This window comes from Corella eumyota, chromosome 6 (genome assembly GCF_963082875.1).
Source record: "Corella eumyota chromosome 6, kaCorEumy4.1, whole genome shotgun sequence".
Taxonomy (NCBI): Eukaryota; Metazoa; Chordata; class Ascidiacea; order Phlebobranchia; family Corellidae; genus Corella; species Corella eumyota.
The window spans coordinates 6724117-6742752 of NC_137495.1; the positions used below are offsets into that span (position 1 = coordinate 6724117).

Below are 18636 nucleotides of genomic sequence, written 5' to 3' on the forward strand. Positions count from 1 at the left end.
TTACTTTGTGTTTAGATTGTAAATTCTTTCTTCTACATCGAGGATAAATAAATATAAAATAAAAAATTACCAACCGTAACCAAAAGCCTTTTTTCTTTTTTGATGTTTTCGGAAGACAGACACAGCAGACAAGCGCACGGTTTGCTTAAGAATTTAAAACGAAGTTCGTACTTTATCAACCAAAAATGAGTTCGTTAACAAGGTAAGTTAGGGTGAAACTACTAAGTAATCCCCTAGGAGTAGTATAGGTTTAGACTGGTTCAGGGTATCTATTGTAACTTTATATTTTGGGCGTTAGGTGGACCTTTTTCGAAAACACACCTAGATAAATAAATATAAACACATGACACTTTTATACTACTTAAATTATTTTCTATTTGTCTTGTTTAAATTTTGTTAAGGGTAATTGTTATAAAATGATCAGTGGTCACATTAAGGCTGTGGTAATATCAGTCTAACAGTAGTCTGGTAGTAAAGTATTAAATTGCTTTAAATGTGTTTGTCATTACTGCTTTAAATATGTTTGTCATTAGTTAAATGTGTTTGTCATTACTCATTTGTAAAATCTGAATGTGTTTTTTCTCTTTTTTATTTGCAGTTTGTTGCCTGAGCCAACACAGGTGACATACCAGCAAGTTGAACCATTACAAAACATCACAAAAACATTAGTTTCAACGGTATTCGAACCTCCGCCCTACGGACATAGACAAGGATTTATACCTCGTGCCGACAGAGAATTTGGAGATGGGGGTGCTTTTCCAGAAATTTCTATTGTCCAGTTTCCTTTGGTATTTTAAATATATTTATTCTCGTTTAAGATTTATAAACTCTGTCATCGAAATTGAAACCCTTTTATGAGAAAAAATTGTGATAACATATTTATTTGTACAAATATATTGCATATTTAAACTTTAACGCAGTTTTTTCTGAATTTTAAATAATATCTTAATAAAATATTTATTTAAAAAGCAAATGGGAAAAACTAAAAAGAAATCTGAGGCCTTGGCAGTCCAGCTTGATGCAGAGGGAAAAATCCAATACGATGCGATCGCTCGTCAAGGTCATTCCAAGGACAGAATAGTCCACAGTAAATTTAAACAACTCGTTCCTAAAGAGATCTTGGATGAAGATGACCCGGATTTGCAGAGACCTGATGAGGAAGCAATTAAAGAGGTAAATTACTTTCTTTGGAGCATTTGTGTTTTTGTTTAATGTTAATTAAATTTTATTAAATTTGTTGTTAAATTTGGTTGAATCTTTGGGCATATTAATGATTTTTTAATAACTATTGTTGAAATATTATTTTGATTTAAAATGTTTTTTATTTAATTTAATTTGAACAGCAAACTGATGCCACACGATTAGCTTTGGAAAAACTGACCAATGAAAAACTCTCAGCTGCCATGCCAGTTAAAAGAGCGGAGCAGAGGGCACCAGCACAGTATATCAGGTGAATATATACAGATACATTTTTATCTAGTTTATCTGCAATGTGTCGATGAATTTTTTTTTGCTAATCTAATTTTAAGTTTTGTTTAAAAAGTTTTTACAAAACTATGGCATTTTACAAGTGCATGCTTTCACTTAATATGTTGTACAGTTATTGCCCACTCTACTACAAATATCTTTAAATATTTTAGTTGTTTTTTTGTATTTAAATAAAAGCTTACGAAATCTCATTTAGATACACCCCATCACAGCAAGGCAGTGCATTTAATTCAGGAGCAAAACAGAGGGTTATTAGGATGGTAGAGATGCAAAAAGACCCAATGGAGCCCCCAAAGTTTAAGTAAGTTGCACTTTCCTATAATTTCTTTATTTTTAAAATAACTTTTTAAATGATTAAATACCTAAAAATTTCTGTTTATCAAATTTAAAGTTTTAACTAAGACACTTACCTGTAAACATTCAGTGTAACGATTTTTTTAAAACTTTGATTTTGTCATTGCAATTGTTTTTAATTTTTTACAGAACCAATAAAAAGTTACCCCGGGGTCCACCCAGTCCCCCAGCCCCAGTTATGCACTCCCCAAACCGAAAAGTATCAGTGAAAGAGCAACAGGACTGGAAAGTGCCGCCCTGCATTTCTAACTGGAAAAATCCAAAGGTAAAACTCAGAGCTTTTTGTAAAAAAGTTTATTATATATTTATATATAGGCCCCTAGTGAACTATATAAATATATATGTATGTCCAATTTATAGGCCTCACAAATAAATAAAACTGAAGTTTGTTGTGTGTGGGTAAATTATCACATGCAAATATTAGTTGCAAGTTGCAACCATATTACAAAAATTAAAATGTCGATCATAGTGCGGGCTATCAACCAGTTTAAAAAATTAAACTAATGTGATTCTATTTCCTTCTCGAATATATATATACATTTTAATCTATGATTTATCCTTTTTTTTATTTATTTTTACTTATTTTTTTTAGGGTCATACCATTCCACTAGACAAACGGTTAGCTGCTGATGGAAGAGGTTTACAGAGTGTTCATATCAATGAAAATTTTGCTAAATTGGCTGAGGCCCTCTACATTGCTGACAGAAAGGTAAAATTATGTAATCCTTTTATATTGTTTGTGTAAAGTGTAGTTCGCTTCTTTATAATTAGAAAGATGAATTTATTCATTTTTGCATAAAAGTTTTAAAAAATGTAAATTTTACGCTAGGCTCGTGAAGCTGTGGAGATGCGGGCAAAGGTTGAGAGAAAGGTTGCATCCAAGGAGAAGGAGGCAAAGGAGGATCAGCTTAGAAAGTTGGCGGAAGAAGCAAGAAACAAGAGAGCAGGAATCAAAAAAGATGACAAAGGTAAACACAGCTATATTTTTTCTCCAGTTTCTTAATTTTAACGAAAAAATTATTCTTTTTTAACTTTTTAAATATGGGGTAAGTTTTGCTTTTAACTTTCACTGAAATTTTTTAATTTAATTTTAAGATGACAGAGATGCAAGTGAAAGAAATGAGATCAGAAATGAGAGACATCGAGATCGACAACGTGAAAGAAACATTGCTAGAGCTGCACCTGATAAAAGGTATAAAAAAACTTTTAGTAGCCCATAAAATAAAAGTCTTCGTAATTTTATTATTCAGGCTTTAATTATTTAATTTTTTGGATATAACGTAACTTTTAGCAAAATCTTGTTATTTTTTAATTTAGGAGTCGACTAAGAGAAGAAAGAGACATCAGTGAAAAGATTGCTCTTGGACTTCCTAACACAAGAAGTGGACAGGAGGCTCAATTTGATCAACGTTTGTTTAACAAATCAAAGGTACTTTTAGAGTTGAAATACCCGAATTATTTAAACACAAGTTATTTTCTTTATGTAATAGATATGTTCTCGTTAAATAAAATACCCAATCTTAGTTAATTACTATGCTATTTTCAATATAACTAAAAAGTATTTTTATTTTTAACCTTATGGTTGCGTTTTTTGTTTAAAAGGATTGAAAACTGTCAGCACTTAAAGATATTTTATTAGTGAATATTACAGTTAATCTAATACAGATCTTTGTATCTGCTGTATTATGTTGCTTTATAGCATACTATTATCTAACAAATATGTATATAAACAAGAAAAAACAAACTTTTTCTTTTAGGGAATGGACAGTGGTTTTGATGGTGGAAACGATGACGGATACAACGTTTACGATCAACCATGGCGTCGCGACACACAAGTTGGTCAGAGTATTTATAGACCTTCTAAAGATAAGGACAAGGAAATGTATGGCGACGATGATATTGATAAACTAATCAAATCAAACAAGTAAGTTTGAATTTTTTTTTTTTAATTTGTAATTGCACTTGGATAAATAAACTTCCGCTTAACACCATTTTAACTTGGTTTTAACAATTACTACATTTTGCCAACTGCAAAATATTGATGGTAAAATATTGGTAACTTTCAGTAATTAAATGTTTCTTATTTTTATAAATTTTGGCAATCTCAAATTTAGAAATTATTAAATTACAACAAAAATAACTTTGTATTTTTGCGCAGGTTTGTTCCTGATAAAGGTTTTAAAGGAGCAGACTCTGCTCATCAGCGTGAGGGTCCAGTTCAATTTGAGAAAGACGAGGATTTGTTTGGTCTCAACAAATTCATGGAACTTGCTAAACAGGTAAGAAAAAAAAAATAGTTCGAAAAAAATAGACACTATCCCAATACTAAAAGATGTTAAAACAGCTACTGAATAATCAATACTAGTTAAAGGCATACCTACACTCAGCATTTGAATTAATGTAATATGGTTATTAGTTGCAACTCTTAACTAATATAACCTTAAAATTAAATGTACATATGTAAATTCATGGGTTTACCCTAAGCTATATTACATATAAATTTATTTGACTTTCTGCCCTACAAAAAACTTTTTAAAATCAAGCATTAATTATTTCATGTCAAAAAAATATTTATAAATACCATTTTATTTGATTGTGCGAAAAGATACGTTAAATAAACTTACTCTCTTAATATAGGCAAGCAAAAGACCAACTGAATCATCAAGTAGCAAATCAAGAAGCAGCGATCATGATAAAAACAAGAGACGACGAAAGGACTAAAAATACCGTTTCTTACTGGAAATGTGGAATTTAGGGCTTTTGAAGTACACAATCATTTAAGAAAATTCACGAGTCAGGCCCACTGTTCTTTTAAATCAGTTGCTGCCAAAATCAAGTCAATTGTTTTTGTAAAGTGATGTCAGTAAAATTAATATTTTTAACCTAAATGATTATCAAATTTGAGAAGCTACCAATGCTTGGGTGATTTTATGTTATTTAAAGTACATTTGATACTGCATAAATAAATTTTGTACAGAAAAAAACTCATTTTATTTAAAGAGTTTATAGAGTTTGTTTAATGGAGTTGAAATAATTGTAACACACACACAAAAACCCCAACAATTTTTATTCCAACTTGGGCCTCTTTATGTCAGAACAATCTTTGTCTGTTTGTAAACCCAATACATTAAAATATTCTGCTTTTAAAGTACTCCACTTAAAGCGATCAAAATTAAATTCTGCTTCATCAAATTGTTTTTTAACCAAGTGCTTGTGTTTACAAAACGAGCGCAGCGTCTTATAAAGTTGTCGGTCAGTTTTATACAAGCAACTTGAGGGAAAAATCTCCGGGTAAGACAATTCATTTGGGCATAGCGGAAAACATCCTGACATAGCTGCTTCAATCATCGAAACACCAAAGAATTCGTGCTTGGCTGTTGAAACCACGATGTCACATTCTGCCAGAGTTTGATAATAGGTTTTCTTGTCTTCAACATAACCCCAATGTTTTATATTTTCTTCAATTTTTTGTTTTGCCTTCTCAAATATTTCAGGGACCTCCGAAAAGCTTTCACCTAAAACTGAGACAATGAAATTCATTCCATTTTCTTTCAATTCGAACAATAAATTAAAAAACGTGTCAGGATTTTTGTCGTGTTCCCATCTATGGGGCCATAGTATGTGCAATATCTCGCTGTTATTTTTAGATGTTACAACCGGTTTAGGTTCGAAGCAGATAGGAAAGTATAAGACCCCACATTTAGGAGTTAGTTTTTCGACAATATTTCGTGGCCTATTATCAGGTATAAGTTTAAGAAAACTATTAATATTAGACAAAAAGGATTTCATGTTAAAAGAAGAGTTAAACAAAACAACATCAGCAGACAAGGCTGTTACAATTTGATTATAACCAAACTGAAAATCGCCATCTTTTCTGCTTCTTATCGGATAAACAAGCTGGTTTTCATGAAAATAAACAACCTTTTTACAAGAACATAATTGAGGACAAATACCAATCAGTTCACTTAAGTTTAAGACAGAACTACACAGCAAAGTATTATATATAATACTTGTATCAATTTGTAAAGAAATACACAAGGCACCAGTGCGTGCTTTCCACGGCCATTTTTTGGCAGGCAGCGTTAACAAATCGTAGGTAAAACTTGAATGCATATCTTGTAACGAAGTGGTAAGAGTTGTTATTAATTGTTTATGAGAACCGCCGTAAAAAGGCTCAATAATTAACAAGTCTTTTACAGTCATTTTCTTATTTTAAACGTAAAAAAGACAACACAATAAATAATCATTAATAACATAAATTGGTGAACAAAATGTGTAGAAAAAGGTGTATTTATAAGCTTAATTAATCTTGCAAAAACCAATAACAAACAACGTGGAAAACTTAATATCTGGTAAACAAGGCGCTTGAGTAATGAAGCGTGTCGTAATAATTTACTTAAGATTTTTAATAAATTTTAAATTAATTTTAGTTAAGTAAACGTAATAAAATTTGTTTTAAAATATAAATTAAATGGTCATAAAATATGTTGTTTTGTTAAAATTGGAATTACATTTTTAGTTTCATGCATGTATTTTTAAAATTTTGAAACGTCGTGTAACGTCACTTTTTCGTGACGTCATATTAGATCAGAAGAAAAAAATTTTAGAAGGCTGAGTTTTTCAGTTCGTATGTTAGTGTTTGTAAAAGACGTTTGGCAGCCAAATAACTCAATAAGTTTTGCATTTTGTAGCATTTTAAATGTGTATCTAGACAGAATGTCGGTATATGTATATTAAAATTACCAAATTTTGTTTAAAATACTGTCTGACTCTTAAACAACTAAACAATAACAAACGGACAAGTGACAAAGAAGACATAAGACAGCTTGACAAAAGCGCAAACAGGCTGAATATTTCGCCCACTTCCTAATATCATAACTGTCTGACAAAAAAATATATATAAAAGTTAAGTTGCGGAAGATTTTTTTTTTGCAGGAAGTGTATTTTGTTAATTGTTTGTACATATTTGCTTTTTAGTTTCTTGTTTATAATAAGTTTTAACATATCTCTGCATTGATGATTGTATTGTTATTGTACTGTTCTTATGCAAGTTTGTAACCTGTGAAAATCTTAACTAATTAAATAAGGAATTATCAAGATACACACAAAGGGAAATGGTACAACAACATGCGTCTAGCAAAGCGTAAGTAAAAAAGTGAGTTAATTTCTAGGCCTATACAATTTTGTTTAATCTCAAATATTTATAAATATTATGTCTAAATTAGGGATGGGCTGAAATCCAAATTCGCGACAAAATACTCGGACTCGTCGAATCCGAGTATTTTGTCGCGATACTCGGCCGAGTCCGAGTACTCGGTTATGACGTCATTTAAACGTATATAACTGTTCACGAGAATCTTTCCCGCATAATTTTAAAACTGCAAAATTTGCCAAAAAACACGTATTTATGGATTATAAAAGGTTTAACGTTGGCAAAACTACTTACCGCTGATAGCAATATCATTTTAAGTCCAAACGAAAATGTTTAAGTCTCAAATTTATTATGCGTAAAATTTAGTAAAAAAAGTATAGTAAAAAGTGTATTAGTTGCGCAATTGTTGCTTAAATAACGTAATATAATTGAGAGTAGATTATAAATTATTAGAAAAAGGCAAACCTCGTGTTTTTTTATGTTTAGTAAATCGTATACGATCTTAAATGACAAATTATTACTCGGCGTCCAAGTACTAAAAAATGCTCGACGAGCACGAGTATTAAAATATGCTTAATACTCGGGCCGAGTACTCGGACTTGGATTCGATTGGCCCATCCCTAGTCTAAATGTTTCATTGCATACAAAACTTTTCTAATTAATATATTTGTGTGATTAAAAGGTTTTGCTGATTTTAAATTAGAAACCTACAGACCTAATGACATTTGCACATTATATCTCGTTTAGAATAATGCAATGCATTGATTATTTTTTATTTGATGTTCAAAGGTATATAATATTAAATGCCAACCCATTAAAAGTATATATATATACATTGAATGCTGGCAAACTTTATCTGGAATAAGATTTTTAAAAGTACTTTTGTTAAATCTAATTGCGTTGTATATATATATACTATGTTTATAAAAATCTTGTTAGATTATATATAAAATATAAAACCGTTATTGCAATGTTTGTTAATAAAAAGCTGCTAACTTATTACTTTTAAAGGTTGAAAATTTATTTAAATCAATATATATTAAATTTACTTTGTTTATTTTTGTAGAACCACAAATCAAATTGAAGAAATGAATGAATTTCAGTTGGTTCACGCTCTGATCACACAAAGTCTAAAAGGTGAAATTATGTCAAGTTTTAATTAAGAAAAAGCTGTGAAATTTGTCTAAAAACTAGTAGAATGCAGCTGTGACTTTGACATTGTTAGCTTTTGTTAAATTGTCCCAGGGTACCAGTATATACTTGTTTATGATTCTAATTAAAAATTGAAAGGTTTATTTAGTTGATTGTTTATCAAAAATATCAACTTTAATTAAGAGCATTATGCCACTTGTTTTTAAAGGGATTACGTTTTGTTGCTGTTTGTTTTAGAACGCTTTAAAATCTAAGAGTTTATTAGTGTCTACTGACCTAATAGAACCTGCATTTACTGCTGTTTATGCCCTGTTGTAATATTGACCTTGTGTTAAACTAACAACTAGTGAAATTGACGACATCACCTGTCAAACCAAAGTTAAAACATAAAGTCCAATTAAACCTTATTTGGTCTGTGCAAATTTGCATTGGCCACCATATTTAGTAGATAGGTCAATAGGTTTCTTATTAACTCTGTAATGCTGCTAAAGTTAATATATAATTAGGTATTTGCTTTAATTTATTAATTATAAAGGTAACTATGTTGTATGGCCTACCATATCATCTGTAGACCTAAAAAAAGTAATAGCAGCCTTATTGATTTAAAACTACGGAAGAAATTATAATAAATCATATATAATTATGTTATTAACAAATATACTGAAAACTCAATATTAATTCTAAAACAAACTTGGTTTTAGTATAAAAGGACTTATTAATATTAAGTGTATAAAACTACCAAATAAATATAAAATTATCAAAAAATAAAAAAAAAAGTTTAAGACAATCTACGAATGACATTTTACAAACATTATTGTATTAAACATTAGTATTATTGTTGGAAATAGATATTCTATGACTAAACCCTAAAAAATCGAAATTATGTGCCATCCAACTCAAAATTAATAGTATATTGAAGTTTACATTGATTAGGCACTAAAACAATTTATTTCTAACTCCAAAAAATTTTTGTCGATGCCAGGTGCCGAAAAAGAATCCACAGCGCCGTCGACGTCCGACGAAAACCACAACACCAACACAAATCAACGTCGACAACCTAGTGCGCACAACATGATTATTTCGAGCATTTGTCAAACTTTTAATGCATTTCAGTCCTCGGACCGGAAACAGTTTCCCATTTCTGTAAAGGATATTTTATCTCGATTCAGGTAAGATTATAATTTTAAAGTTTAAGATTAGTATATACCCATAAGACTTATAGCTAAAATGTTTGATGCAAGTATATTAAAACTAAGTTGAAAGCTTTTTATAAGCGTCCTTACCAAATAATGTAATAATCTTAATCTTAAAGCTCTTCTGTAGCTTATGTATTAAAGTCAAGTGGTGTAAGTCATTATAACATGATAAAATAGACATTTATTTCACTGTTCAACTATGTAGACAAGGTCTAAAAATTTGTTAAAATATTTGTTTATTGTGTATGAATAGATTGTTTTGAATTTTTGTTGTCTATTTATATACATAGGAAGTACTGGTTATAATTGGTTTTACGCAAATAAAATGTATTATAGCGTATATAAATGAATTGTACTATGTAATTAACAGAAATAATTTATTAATTACGTTCAGATCTAGCCCACAGTTTATAAATAACATGCTATAACCTTTTACTAACATTTTGTGGGCTGTATATATATGTATATAAAAAACATAGCATAGTATGTATTATTTGTTGGTTAAATTTAACTTTTGTGATGATTAAACTCATTAGTAATCATTTTTTTTATAACATGCGCTTTGATCGTCATTAAATCAAATAATAATTATTATGCGCACACTTAACCATTAGTGGGATTAGTTAATGGATTCTGTATGGTACATTGTGCGCCCTTAGCCTTGCCAAATCAATGTATTGATTAAATCTCTGTTTCTCTATTATTTTATCGAATCAAGTATTGATTTGGTCGAAAGGTTTACCCAGGTGCAGTTTGGATTAATAATGTATTTGTCGTTACTCCAAATTTCGTATTTTCCATCTGGGTTTTTTGTTTTTTTATATGGCGTAGAGGAAGTCCTTAAAATTTAATTACTTGTTTATTTGCCGCGCCTAATTCTTTTGTTTGGTTATGCTTGTTATTTAGTCCTTCTGCCTTTATATTACAAATTGTTATGTAGTTTCATGGGTATTATATATTTTGAGGTGTATTTTTAATTTAATACATTATTGGATGATAAAATATATATAATTGCGAACAAATAGGAAGGTATTAATATACATACCTTTTTATCTGATTTAAATAAGTTTTAAAGCAGAGTTGCCTAAGCAATTCAATTTTTTTTTAATATTTTATTAAAATCTATAATCACAAATAGGTATCACCTATGCTTTTATTATTAACTATATATATACCTGTTTTTAAACTGATTAATTTAAAGTCACATTATCCTTATCAGTATCTAAACATGGGCACAAAACCACTACCAACCCACAGGTATTTAAACATGATTAGCTAACATAGAGATAAAGTTTGATAGGGTATGGGCTCATATCCTTAATGTTTAAAAAAATTCTTACAATTAAAATAAGAAGTGTTTGCATTAAAAAAAATAATTTTGTTGAGGTTTAGATTTGTAAAAGTGTTATTAGTATTGTTATTTATTTTAAATGGTATTTTTTATGCAGGCAACTGCACCAAGCTACTATCAATGCCAACTCGAATTCGACCAACACCAAAAAAGCATGCACCAGATTAACCCACCAGCGGAATAACAACAACCATATAGTCAAGGACAAGGTGGTTTCACCATCTTTAAAGTCCTGTGTAATCAAGCATGCTTCTGTGCAGCAAAGCATTCCGCGGGAAAATCTACAAAAACAACCAGGTAACGAAATTTTAGGTGTTTACATATTTACAATACTGACTTTGCTTCTGATAGGGATACTAAATAACTGAAAACTAAAAAAAGGACTATTTTCTGTTGTAAGTTAAGATTGTTTGAATAAACTGGGGGTTAAAAATTTATTAAAACCTGTCTAGTGTATTTATTTAAAGGTTGTGGTTTTTAGGTTGGCTAAACAGCATAAATACTTTTTAAATTGATTAAACTTGTCAAGTTTATTTTTAAATAATAGGGTTTTTATTTTTTGAATTGTTGTTTAAGTTTATTTCTAAAACAGTTAATTTAGTCTTCGAAAAAAAGGTTTAATTTATATAACGAAATGTATAGGCTCACCCTAAACTATAATAATCAATAACTAAACCCTGTGCTATAAATAAAGGACATTATGATTTTTTTAACGACCAAGCGCAAACACAGTCTTTTGTCCCCCTTCATTAAAAAGACCCGATGTTTATTTTTTAAGAACAAAATTACCAGTTGTACTTCCAGTCCATATGTGACGAAGCTTGTTTGACTAGCTTTGACCAAACACTGTGGTTTAATATAATAGAAGGCTGGGCACAGGCTATTTCTAGTAACATCATTCAGTGTTTGTTTTTAAAAGTAATGACATAGTGATGTTTAAACTAAGTTTGGGTGGGGTGATTTGTATATTGGGAATTTTCCTCTATATGACATTCTTTTTTATTGCCAAAATATGGTGTAACACCCAGCTACAACATAAAGCAGGGATTTAAACCAGATTTGCTACCTTTGCACTTGAATTTAAGTAAATTAATATATGTTCTATTTCCTTAAAATTTGTTTTCGTCGGAATAAGTATTTAAATTTGTGTTGTGTTTCGCTAATTTTTTTTATCCAACCTTAATCATTTCTTAAATAAATCTTATTATTTAAATTTTGTTTTAGTTGCTCAAGTGACCCAGCAATCCCCACTTCGATTGGCTTCAAATGTTCATGAAAAAGTTTTACACTTTGAGAATTGTGCAACCACTTCACCAATACCTGTTTCAACTGGTAAGTTATAAACTAGTTTCAAATTTATTTAACTTCTAGACAAAAATTTAGGTTAGGCTTCGATTATCTTTGCTTCAACAGATAAATTAAATGTTTTTTAACTTGGGCACTTTTATAGTTTTAACTTAACTTATTGGTAAGTCTATGTGTTATGAATAAATTTTACATGTACTATTGAAAATAAGGCTTGCCAAGTATGTGTAAATGTTATTTGTAAATTTAAGAGGTTTTAATTTTAATAGCACAAACCTAAAATTTAGATTTTTTAGAAAAAAAATTTACATTTGAATTATTATTTTTTGTAAGGTTTTAGCAAAATTGGTAAAAAAAAATTATGTGCCGATTAAGTTTTTTTGTCTAACATCAGTTTTATCTTACTTGCTTGCTTTAAAATTGTTTGTTTCACCAGATTTCTGCAATAACATCTAAAAAATATTGTTTTATTATGGTTTCTGGCACTTATATTTTACTTGAACAATTGTTACCGATTTTCACACCTTGTCAATTATTTAGGTTGTAAATAGGTCTTAGTGGTTGTATTTAAAGGGTCTTAGCTGTCAAGTTTAAAATAAATGAATAATTAAAGTATAGTCGTAGTCATGTATATTGTAAATAAAAATTATAACTAACATTTGATAAGATTTGGTATAATAAAACAAATCCATAATTCTATTTTTGAAATTTTACTGATAATTTTTTTTGCTTAAAATATTTTGGATTTTTTTTTGAATCTTTTTATGCTCAATAACACAGACCTACTGGCTGCCACATTTGTTTTGAAATTAAAACTGGGTCAAATTTTCTCCATTCATAGGAATTTTGTATTGCTTGTTTATAAACAGATTACTCACCATGCTTAACAGTACAAGACTGTGTTAAATCTTGGTTTTTCTATGTCAAGTTGAAACTTTAAATGTGAAATATTTTTATACAGACTTGAGGTTAAATTTCCAGTAATCTTTTATTCCAGTTTTTAATTTAAAAAGTTTTAAAATCCTATAAATAGGTTATGAACAAAAGTATAATTAAATACATTTTCCAGGTTCTGTTTTGAATAAAAATTAACGTATTTTATCCATGATTTGAATATGTAGTTTTAAATGACTCATTATTTAATATATTTATAGTTTTGCCAAAATTCCAAATATTATATATCTTTGTTTTTGTAACTTATAAAGTTAATATATATTGATTATAAAATTATAATTATTCATAATATACAAATCTTTTCAAAATTCCTATTATTTTGTTTGAGAAATGCAAATGTAAATAGTCTGAGCCTGGGTTTACAAGTACAACTTAAAAGCTTAATTACAATCTTGGGTATGCAATTAAAATCGTTCCGGTGCACTCTAGCACTAAGCCATGGCCTACTTAATAATAAATCTACTGTTGTGTTGATTACTAGCACCTATAAACTTGAGAACACTTTAGTTTTAGTAAGCTTTATTTAAACTGCATTTGTTTTTAAATGTTTGGAGATTGATTTAACCACCTTATCCAAGTATACCTTTTCTTATTTTAGTCTAGTCTGGATGTCGTCTGTTTTATGTTTGGTATTTTAATTTTTAAATTTAAATTTTGGACCTTCTTACAGTTGTAATTGACGCCAAAACATTGTAAACATCAGTTACACAGACCTAGTTTCAAGGTGCCTTTGGCAGCGGGCATCAAACCCAGGATCTCATGTAGTGAAGCTTCTGTATTTTGACCACAACATCAATCTGTTGGGTATTGTGCTGTGCTGGGATGACAAGCAACGAAAAGAGTTTTAGTACATTTTTTGTAAAAATTTTTTTTTCCAGATCAAGTGATTGAACCGGTGCTACGTCCCCGAACTCCCCCCAGTGGCCATGCTGTAGCTGAGGTCTGCCCCGGCGGTACATTCTACCCCTTATCCCCCAAACCCACTTCAAAAACGAACAATCAAAATAACCCCGAGCCGAGCTCGTCACTTGAGCTCAAAAATGAAAAACCGCCAGAACCGGCTTCAGCCCCGGTGCCGGCACCTGCCAAATCTGGTACCGGCCGGAACCTTAAAAGAGTGCCGAGCAAGCGGTTCCAGAAAATGCGAAGTAAGGTTCAGAAGTTAATGGGCTCTCGCCATGACTCGACAGATTCTGATGAGGAGGAGAAACAACCGATTGTTTTGGACGAGTCAGCTTTTTTGCAATCAGTCAGAATTCCAACTACTACTTTTTCAAAGCAAGAAGCGTAAGTTTGTTTTATTAAAGCAGAATTTTTTTAGTTTTCAAGTTTAACTTGATGTATTTTAATAGCTAGTCAATACCCATGCGGTCAGGATTTTAATTTTTTTAATATTGTCACAACTCTGGTTAATATTTGCCCACGATAATTTACATGAGCACCGCAAATAGCAGTTTTTTTAATATGCGATGAACATTTGTACTACACTCAATTATGAATATGGATTCCTACTGGTCTTAATTATATCCAACATTTTTATGCTTTTAGCCAACCCTGTTTAATGTTGAGACAAACCGACCACGATCTGTGTCGCATCTTTTCTTACCTAGACACAAAGACATTGGCCTCGGTGAAATGTTGCTGCGTCGATTTCAGCTTCCTAATACAAAAGTTCGACATCCGAGGATCCGACTCTAAATGGACGAATGATGAAAGGTAGTTAATTTTTTTTTAATTTCTAGAATAAGTTTTACAGTTTTTATTGCCCATGGTTCTTTAATAATTGACGCTTATGTTATTTATTTTTTTTGAAAGCTTAAAAGGGTTAAATTTTTGTTTGTTTTTATTTTAACTTTAATTTAGTTTGTAACATAAGTTTGTAACTGAAAGGTAGTAAAAATTAGTTTTTTTTTCTAAATTTTTTTTTTATGTGTGTCAAATGTAAGTAAAAATATTTCCCAACAGATGAAAATTATTTTGTTTTGTTAAATTTGTTTTGATTTTAATGGGTCTATTTTTATCAGCACTTGATATAAATAGTAAGTATTTAAAAACAATTTTGCAGTGTTGTAAAAATATTCTGTTAATTTGTCATACAAGCTAAGTGTGACCAAACTTGTTTTTAGAACATAAATTCATTTACCGAATAGTCTAAATGTTATTCTTGAATGAATCCAATGTCATATCGGTTGTATTGTTATGTTATTATTAAATGTCAACAGGCCTATAAAATACAAAAGAACTGGCACTTTGCTATTATATTATTCTAAACCTTTTAAAACCCATACAAACAAACCTATATAACACTCTTAGCCTTTGTCGGTTAATTAGGTGAGAAATTCATATTTGTATTTGCTTTTTTTTATATAGCCTTATGTTTAAATCAAAAATATGATAACTTTTATTGATAAAAAAAGAATGTGTTTTTTTTTAAAGAATTTTCAATCGGATTTTTTTGTAAAGTACATTTTATTTCCATTTTGTTATCTATTAAACATTCCTATTAGTTGCTGTTGCTTAAGCAACAAACTTGCTTAAATTAGTTGCCTAAAATAGAACCTAATTAGGTCTATGTACTTATGATTTGAAACATATGATATAACCCAGGCATTGAAACTATTTAAACTAAATGTCATTCTGGTATTTTAACAAAAACATGTACAAAAATCTAACCTCCAAAAATATTTGATATTAGATATTATGAAAAAAGGCAATATATATGTTGTCTCAATATTTGAACATCCGTTTTTCTAGTTGTAATACACAAATATGATGTTGAGTTAAAATTTTTTGTCAAAATTTTTCTTTCTGTATGATATAACTCAGTTAGCATTTTATATCAAGCATTTTTAATACAAACAAATCTTGTATTTGCACTTGGAGGATGCTACACCTGTGTTTATTTAAATTGAACAAGTTGTCACTTTTCAAGTGTTACAAATGTTATTTTAATTGAATATCAAGTGTGTTTGTAAAAAGTAAAGGTTTCTTTTTTTGTAATTTAACATATATTATTTTTCTCGGGCATCATAGTTATTTTAATTATAAATATTCAATTTTTGCAATTTTTGAATATAAGGCATTATAAATATTTTAAAATTACCAAAATCAATTTTTTGTTTTTTGGTTAGAACCATAGTTTTTAAATTTTACACATTGCTTATTAACTGGTACTACTTTTGCCTTGCTTAAAAACCTAACAAAATCCCACAATATTTAACAACTATTTAATAAAAAAAAATAACTGGCAAAGGCAGCTTAGAACTGACTCAGTGTAACAAAAGTTACCAAAAGTAAAATCTGTCTATATATATAAACTAAATTAAAAAAAAAGCGATAGTCATTTATTAACACTATAATTAATTTTAGATACCTGGATGACCCATGCAAGCAGTGTAGGCGCCAGTTTATTCGGGGTGACACTTCGATGTGCCGGTACCACCCCAAGCGCTATTACTCTGACCCCCCCTATGGCCGCAGTTACTGGATGTGCTGCCAAAAGAAAAACAAAAGCCAGCCGGGCTGCTGTACTGGTTTGCATGATAATAACTGGCTTGGTCCGAAGTAGATACCATGTTAAATTTGCTCTGGTTATTGTTGGGGCTTGGGTTTAAAAAACTTCATTTTTTTTTTTTTTTTGCTCATTGGGTTTAAAAAACTTCATTTTGCAAAATTTTTATTCAGAATATTTTTGGGGGGAATTATTATAAATTTATTTTATCTTTGTAATTGGTGCTACAAATAAGTGATTGAAATTGTGTAAGGCAGCTATGAATTTAAGAAGAATTTGCAATTGATTGTTTTTGCAGTGGCAATAGAAAAAATATAAGATGGAATTAAAGCTAAAGTAACATTTTTATTATAACTCTGATGTGGTAAAATTCTATTTAAAACTTTCTTAATTTTCGTTATAAAATTTGACATGCTAATATAACTCTAACAAATTGTCAGAATAAAATATTTTTGGTGAAAATTGATTATTTTTATTATTTTAACTGTCTTCCGTGAATATCTTCTAAATTGTTTTCTATTTCTTCTTATTTTTGATATAGCGGTTGATGTTTTCCCTATAAATAGTCGGTAAATATAAGTATAGGTATCTATTTTTTATGTCGCTATTTTTTTTTTGTTTAGTAATTCTTATTATTCGATATAATAAATTTGCAATATCAAGTGAAAAATGCACTTTGTTATTATGATAATATCTGGGTATGCCTATATAAGGTATTGGATAATTGATATTACCAAAAATTCCAAAAATCTTGCACACCAAATACCCTTGTAGAAATTGTCGAAAATCGTTGTTTTGGGGGGAAAAGGTAAGTCGCCTAAATTTGACAAAAACTTGATTTTAAAGACGTTGAACTGACCTATATTAGAATGAAGGAAATTTTTTATCCCAAAATCTCTTGAATTCTTTTTTTTTAATTTTATAATAATTTTTTTACTGCAAGATGGTGCACGAGAGTTGCCTTTTTTTCATTTTTTTTTGATAAAAACGTGATTTTTAAATTGTTAAAAACAGATTTAAAACGTTAGAATGGCTTACAGTAGACTGTAAGTGCATTTTTTGCAAAAAAATCCTAAAATCTTTTTTTTTCATTTTCGGCCAAATTTAGCAAAAACACCAAGGCTATAATACCCTTGTAGAAAATGCCAAAAATCGCTGTTTTTGCGGGAAAAAATAAAATTCCGAAATTCGACAAAAACTTAATTTTAAAAAAGTTTAATCAACTTAAGTTGGATTAAAAAACTTTTTTTGTTCCAAAATGCCCAAAGTTTTTTTGTTTTTTTAATTTTATAATCCTTTTTTTTAATTTTATAATTATTTTTTTACTGCAAGATGGTGCACGAGAGTCGCTTTTTTTCAATTTTTTTTTGATAAAAACGTGATTTTTAAATTGTTAAAAACAGATTTAAAACGTTAGAATGGCTTACAGTAGACTGTAAGTGCATTTTTTGCAAAAAAATGCTAAAATCTTTTTTTTTCATTTTCGGCCAAATTTAGCAAAAACACCAAGGCTATTATACCCTTGTAGAAAATGCCGAAAATCGCTATTTTAGGGGAAAAAGGTAATTTACCGAAATTCGACAAAAACTTGTTTTTAAAGACGTTAAACTGACATATATTAGATTAAAATAATTTTTTTTGGCCTAAAATGCCCAAAGTTTTTTTTTTTTCAATTTTATAAATATTTTTTCAATGCAAATAAATAGTGCACGAGAGTCGCTTTTTTTCAAGGTTATTTTTAAATAAAAACGTGATTTTTAAATTGTTAAAAACAGGGTAAAAATTGTAGGATGGCTTTATGTAGACTGTAAATGCCTTTTTTGCAAAAAAATGCTAAAATATTTTTTTTTCATTTTCGGCCAAATTTAGCAAAAACACCGAGGCTATATATACCCTTGTAGAAAATGCCAAAAATCGCTGTTTTTGCGGGAAAAAATAAAGTCACCGAAATTCGACAAAAACTTAATTTTAAAGAAGTTTAATTGACTTAAGTTGGATTAAAAAACTTTTTTTGTCCCAAAATGCCCAAAGTTTTTTTGTTTTTTTTATTTTATAATCCTTTTTTTAAATTTTAAAATTATTATTTTTCTGCAAGATGGTGCACGAGAGTCGCTTTTTTTCAAATTTATTTTTAAATAAAAACGTGATTTTTAAATTGTTAAAAACAGGGTAA

The 18636-nt window shown here is 29.3% G+C and overlaps 3 protein-coding genes across 3 annotated transcripts; 2 read left to right on the forward strand and 1 right to left on the reverse strand.

The window, feature by feature from the left end:
* The first annotated feature begins 106 nt into the window (after positions 1–106).
* On the forward strand, positions 107–4821 carry LOC145754745 (SNW domain-containing protein 1-like). Its single transcript, XM_082570856.1, has 13 exons — positions 107–202; positions 599–788; positions 970–1173; positions 1344–1450; positions 1685–1789; positions 1972–2107; positions 2435–2551; positions 2672–2810; positions 2938–3034; positions 3160–3271; positions 3600–3766; positions 4001–4121; positions 4480–4821. The coding sequence occupies exons 1-13, from the start codon at positions 186–188 to the stop codon at positions 4561–4563; spliced, it is 1596 nt and encodes a 531-aa protein (XP_082426982.1). The 5' UTR covers positions 107–185; the 3' UTR covers positions 4564–4821.
* On the reverse strand, positions 4733–6045 carry LOC145754754 (tRNA-queuosine alpha-mannosyltransferase-like). Its single transcript, XM_082570865.1, has one exon. It carries the CDS (start codon positions 6043–6045, stop codon positions 4909–4911), a length of 1137 nt encoding a protein of 378 aa, XP_082426991.1. The 3' UTR covers positions 4733–4908.
* Positions 6046–6824: 779 nt separating this feature from the next.
* LOC145754749 (uncharacterized) lies at positions 6825–17062 on the forward strand. Its single transcript, XM_082570859.1, has 8 exons — positions 6825–6985; positions 8061–8131; positions 9129–9315; positions 10791–10990; positions 11918–12025; positions 13831–14239; positions 14501–14668; positions 16322–17062. Exons 1-8 carry the CDS (start codon positions 6957–6959, stop codon positions 16518–16520), a joined length of 1371 nt encoding a protein of 456 aa, XP_082426985.1. The 5' UTR covers positions 6825–6956; the 3' UTR covers positions 16521–17062.
* The last annotated feature ends 1574 nt before the right edge of the window (positions 17063–18636 follow it).

Bases quoted from the DNA above. Each gene is read 5' to 3' on its own strand.
- LOC145754749 (XM_082570859.1), top strand. From the start codon at position 6,957: ATGGTACAACAACATGCGTCTAGCAAAGC. The intron at 9,316-10,790 runs GTAAGATTATAA...TTTTTTATGCAG, and splicing joins GATATTTTATCTCGATTCAG to GCAACTGCACCAAGCTACTA. The intron at 10,991-11,917 runs GTAACGAAATTT...ATTTTGTTTTAG, and splicing joins AAATCTACAAAAACAACCAG to TTGCTCAAGTGACCCAGCAA.
- LOC145754745 (XM_082570856.1), top strand. The intron at 3,035-3,159 runs GTATAAAAAAAC...TTTTTAATTTAG, and splicing joins AGAGCTGCACCTGATAAAAG to GAGTCGACTAAGAGAAGAAA. The intron at 3,767-4,000 runs GTAAGTTTGAAT...ATTTTTGCGCAG, and splicing joins AAACTAATCAAATCAAACAA to GTTTGTTCCTGATAAAGGTT.
- LOC145754754 (XM_082570865.1), bottom strand. From the start codon at position 6,045: ATGACTGTAAAAGACTTGTTAATTATTGAGCCTTTTTACGGCGGTTCT.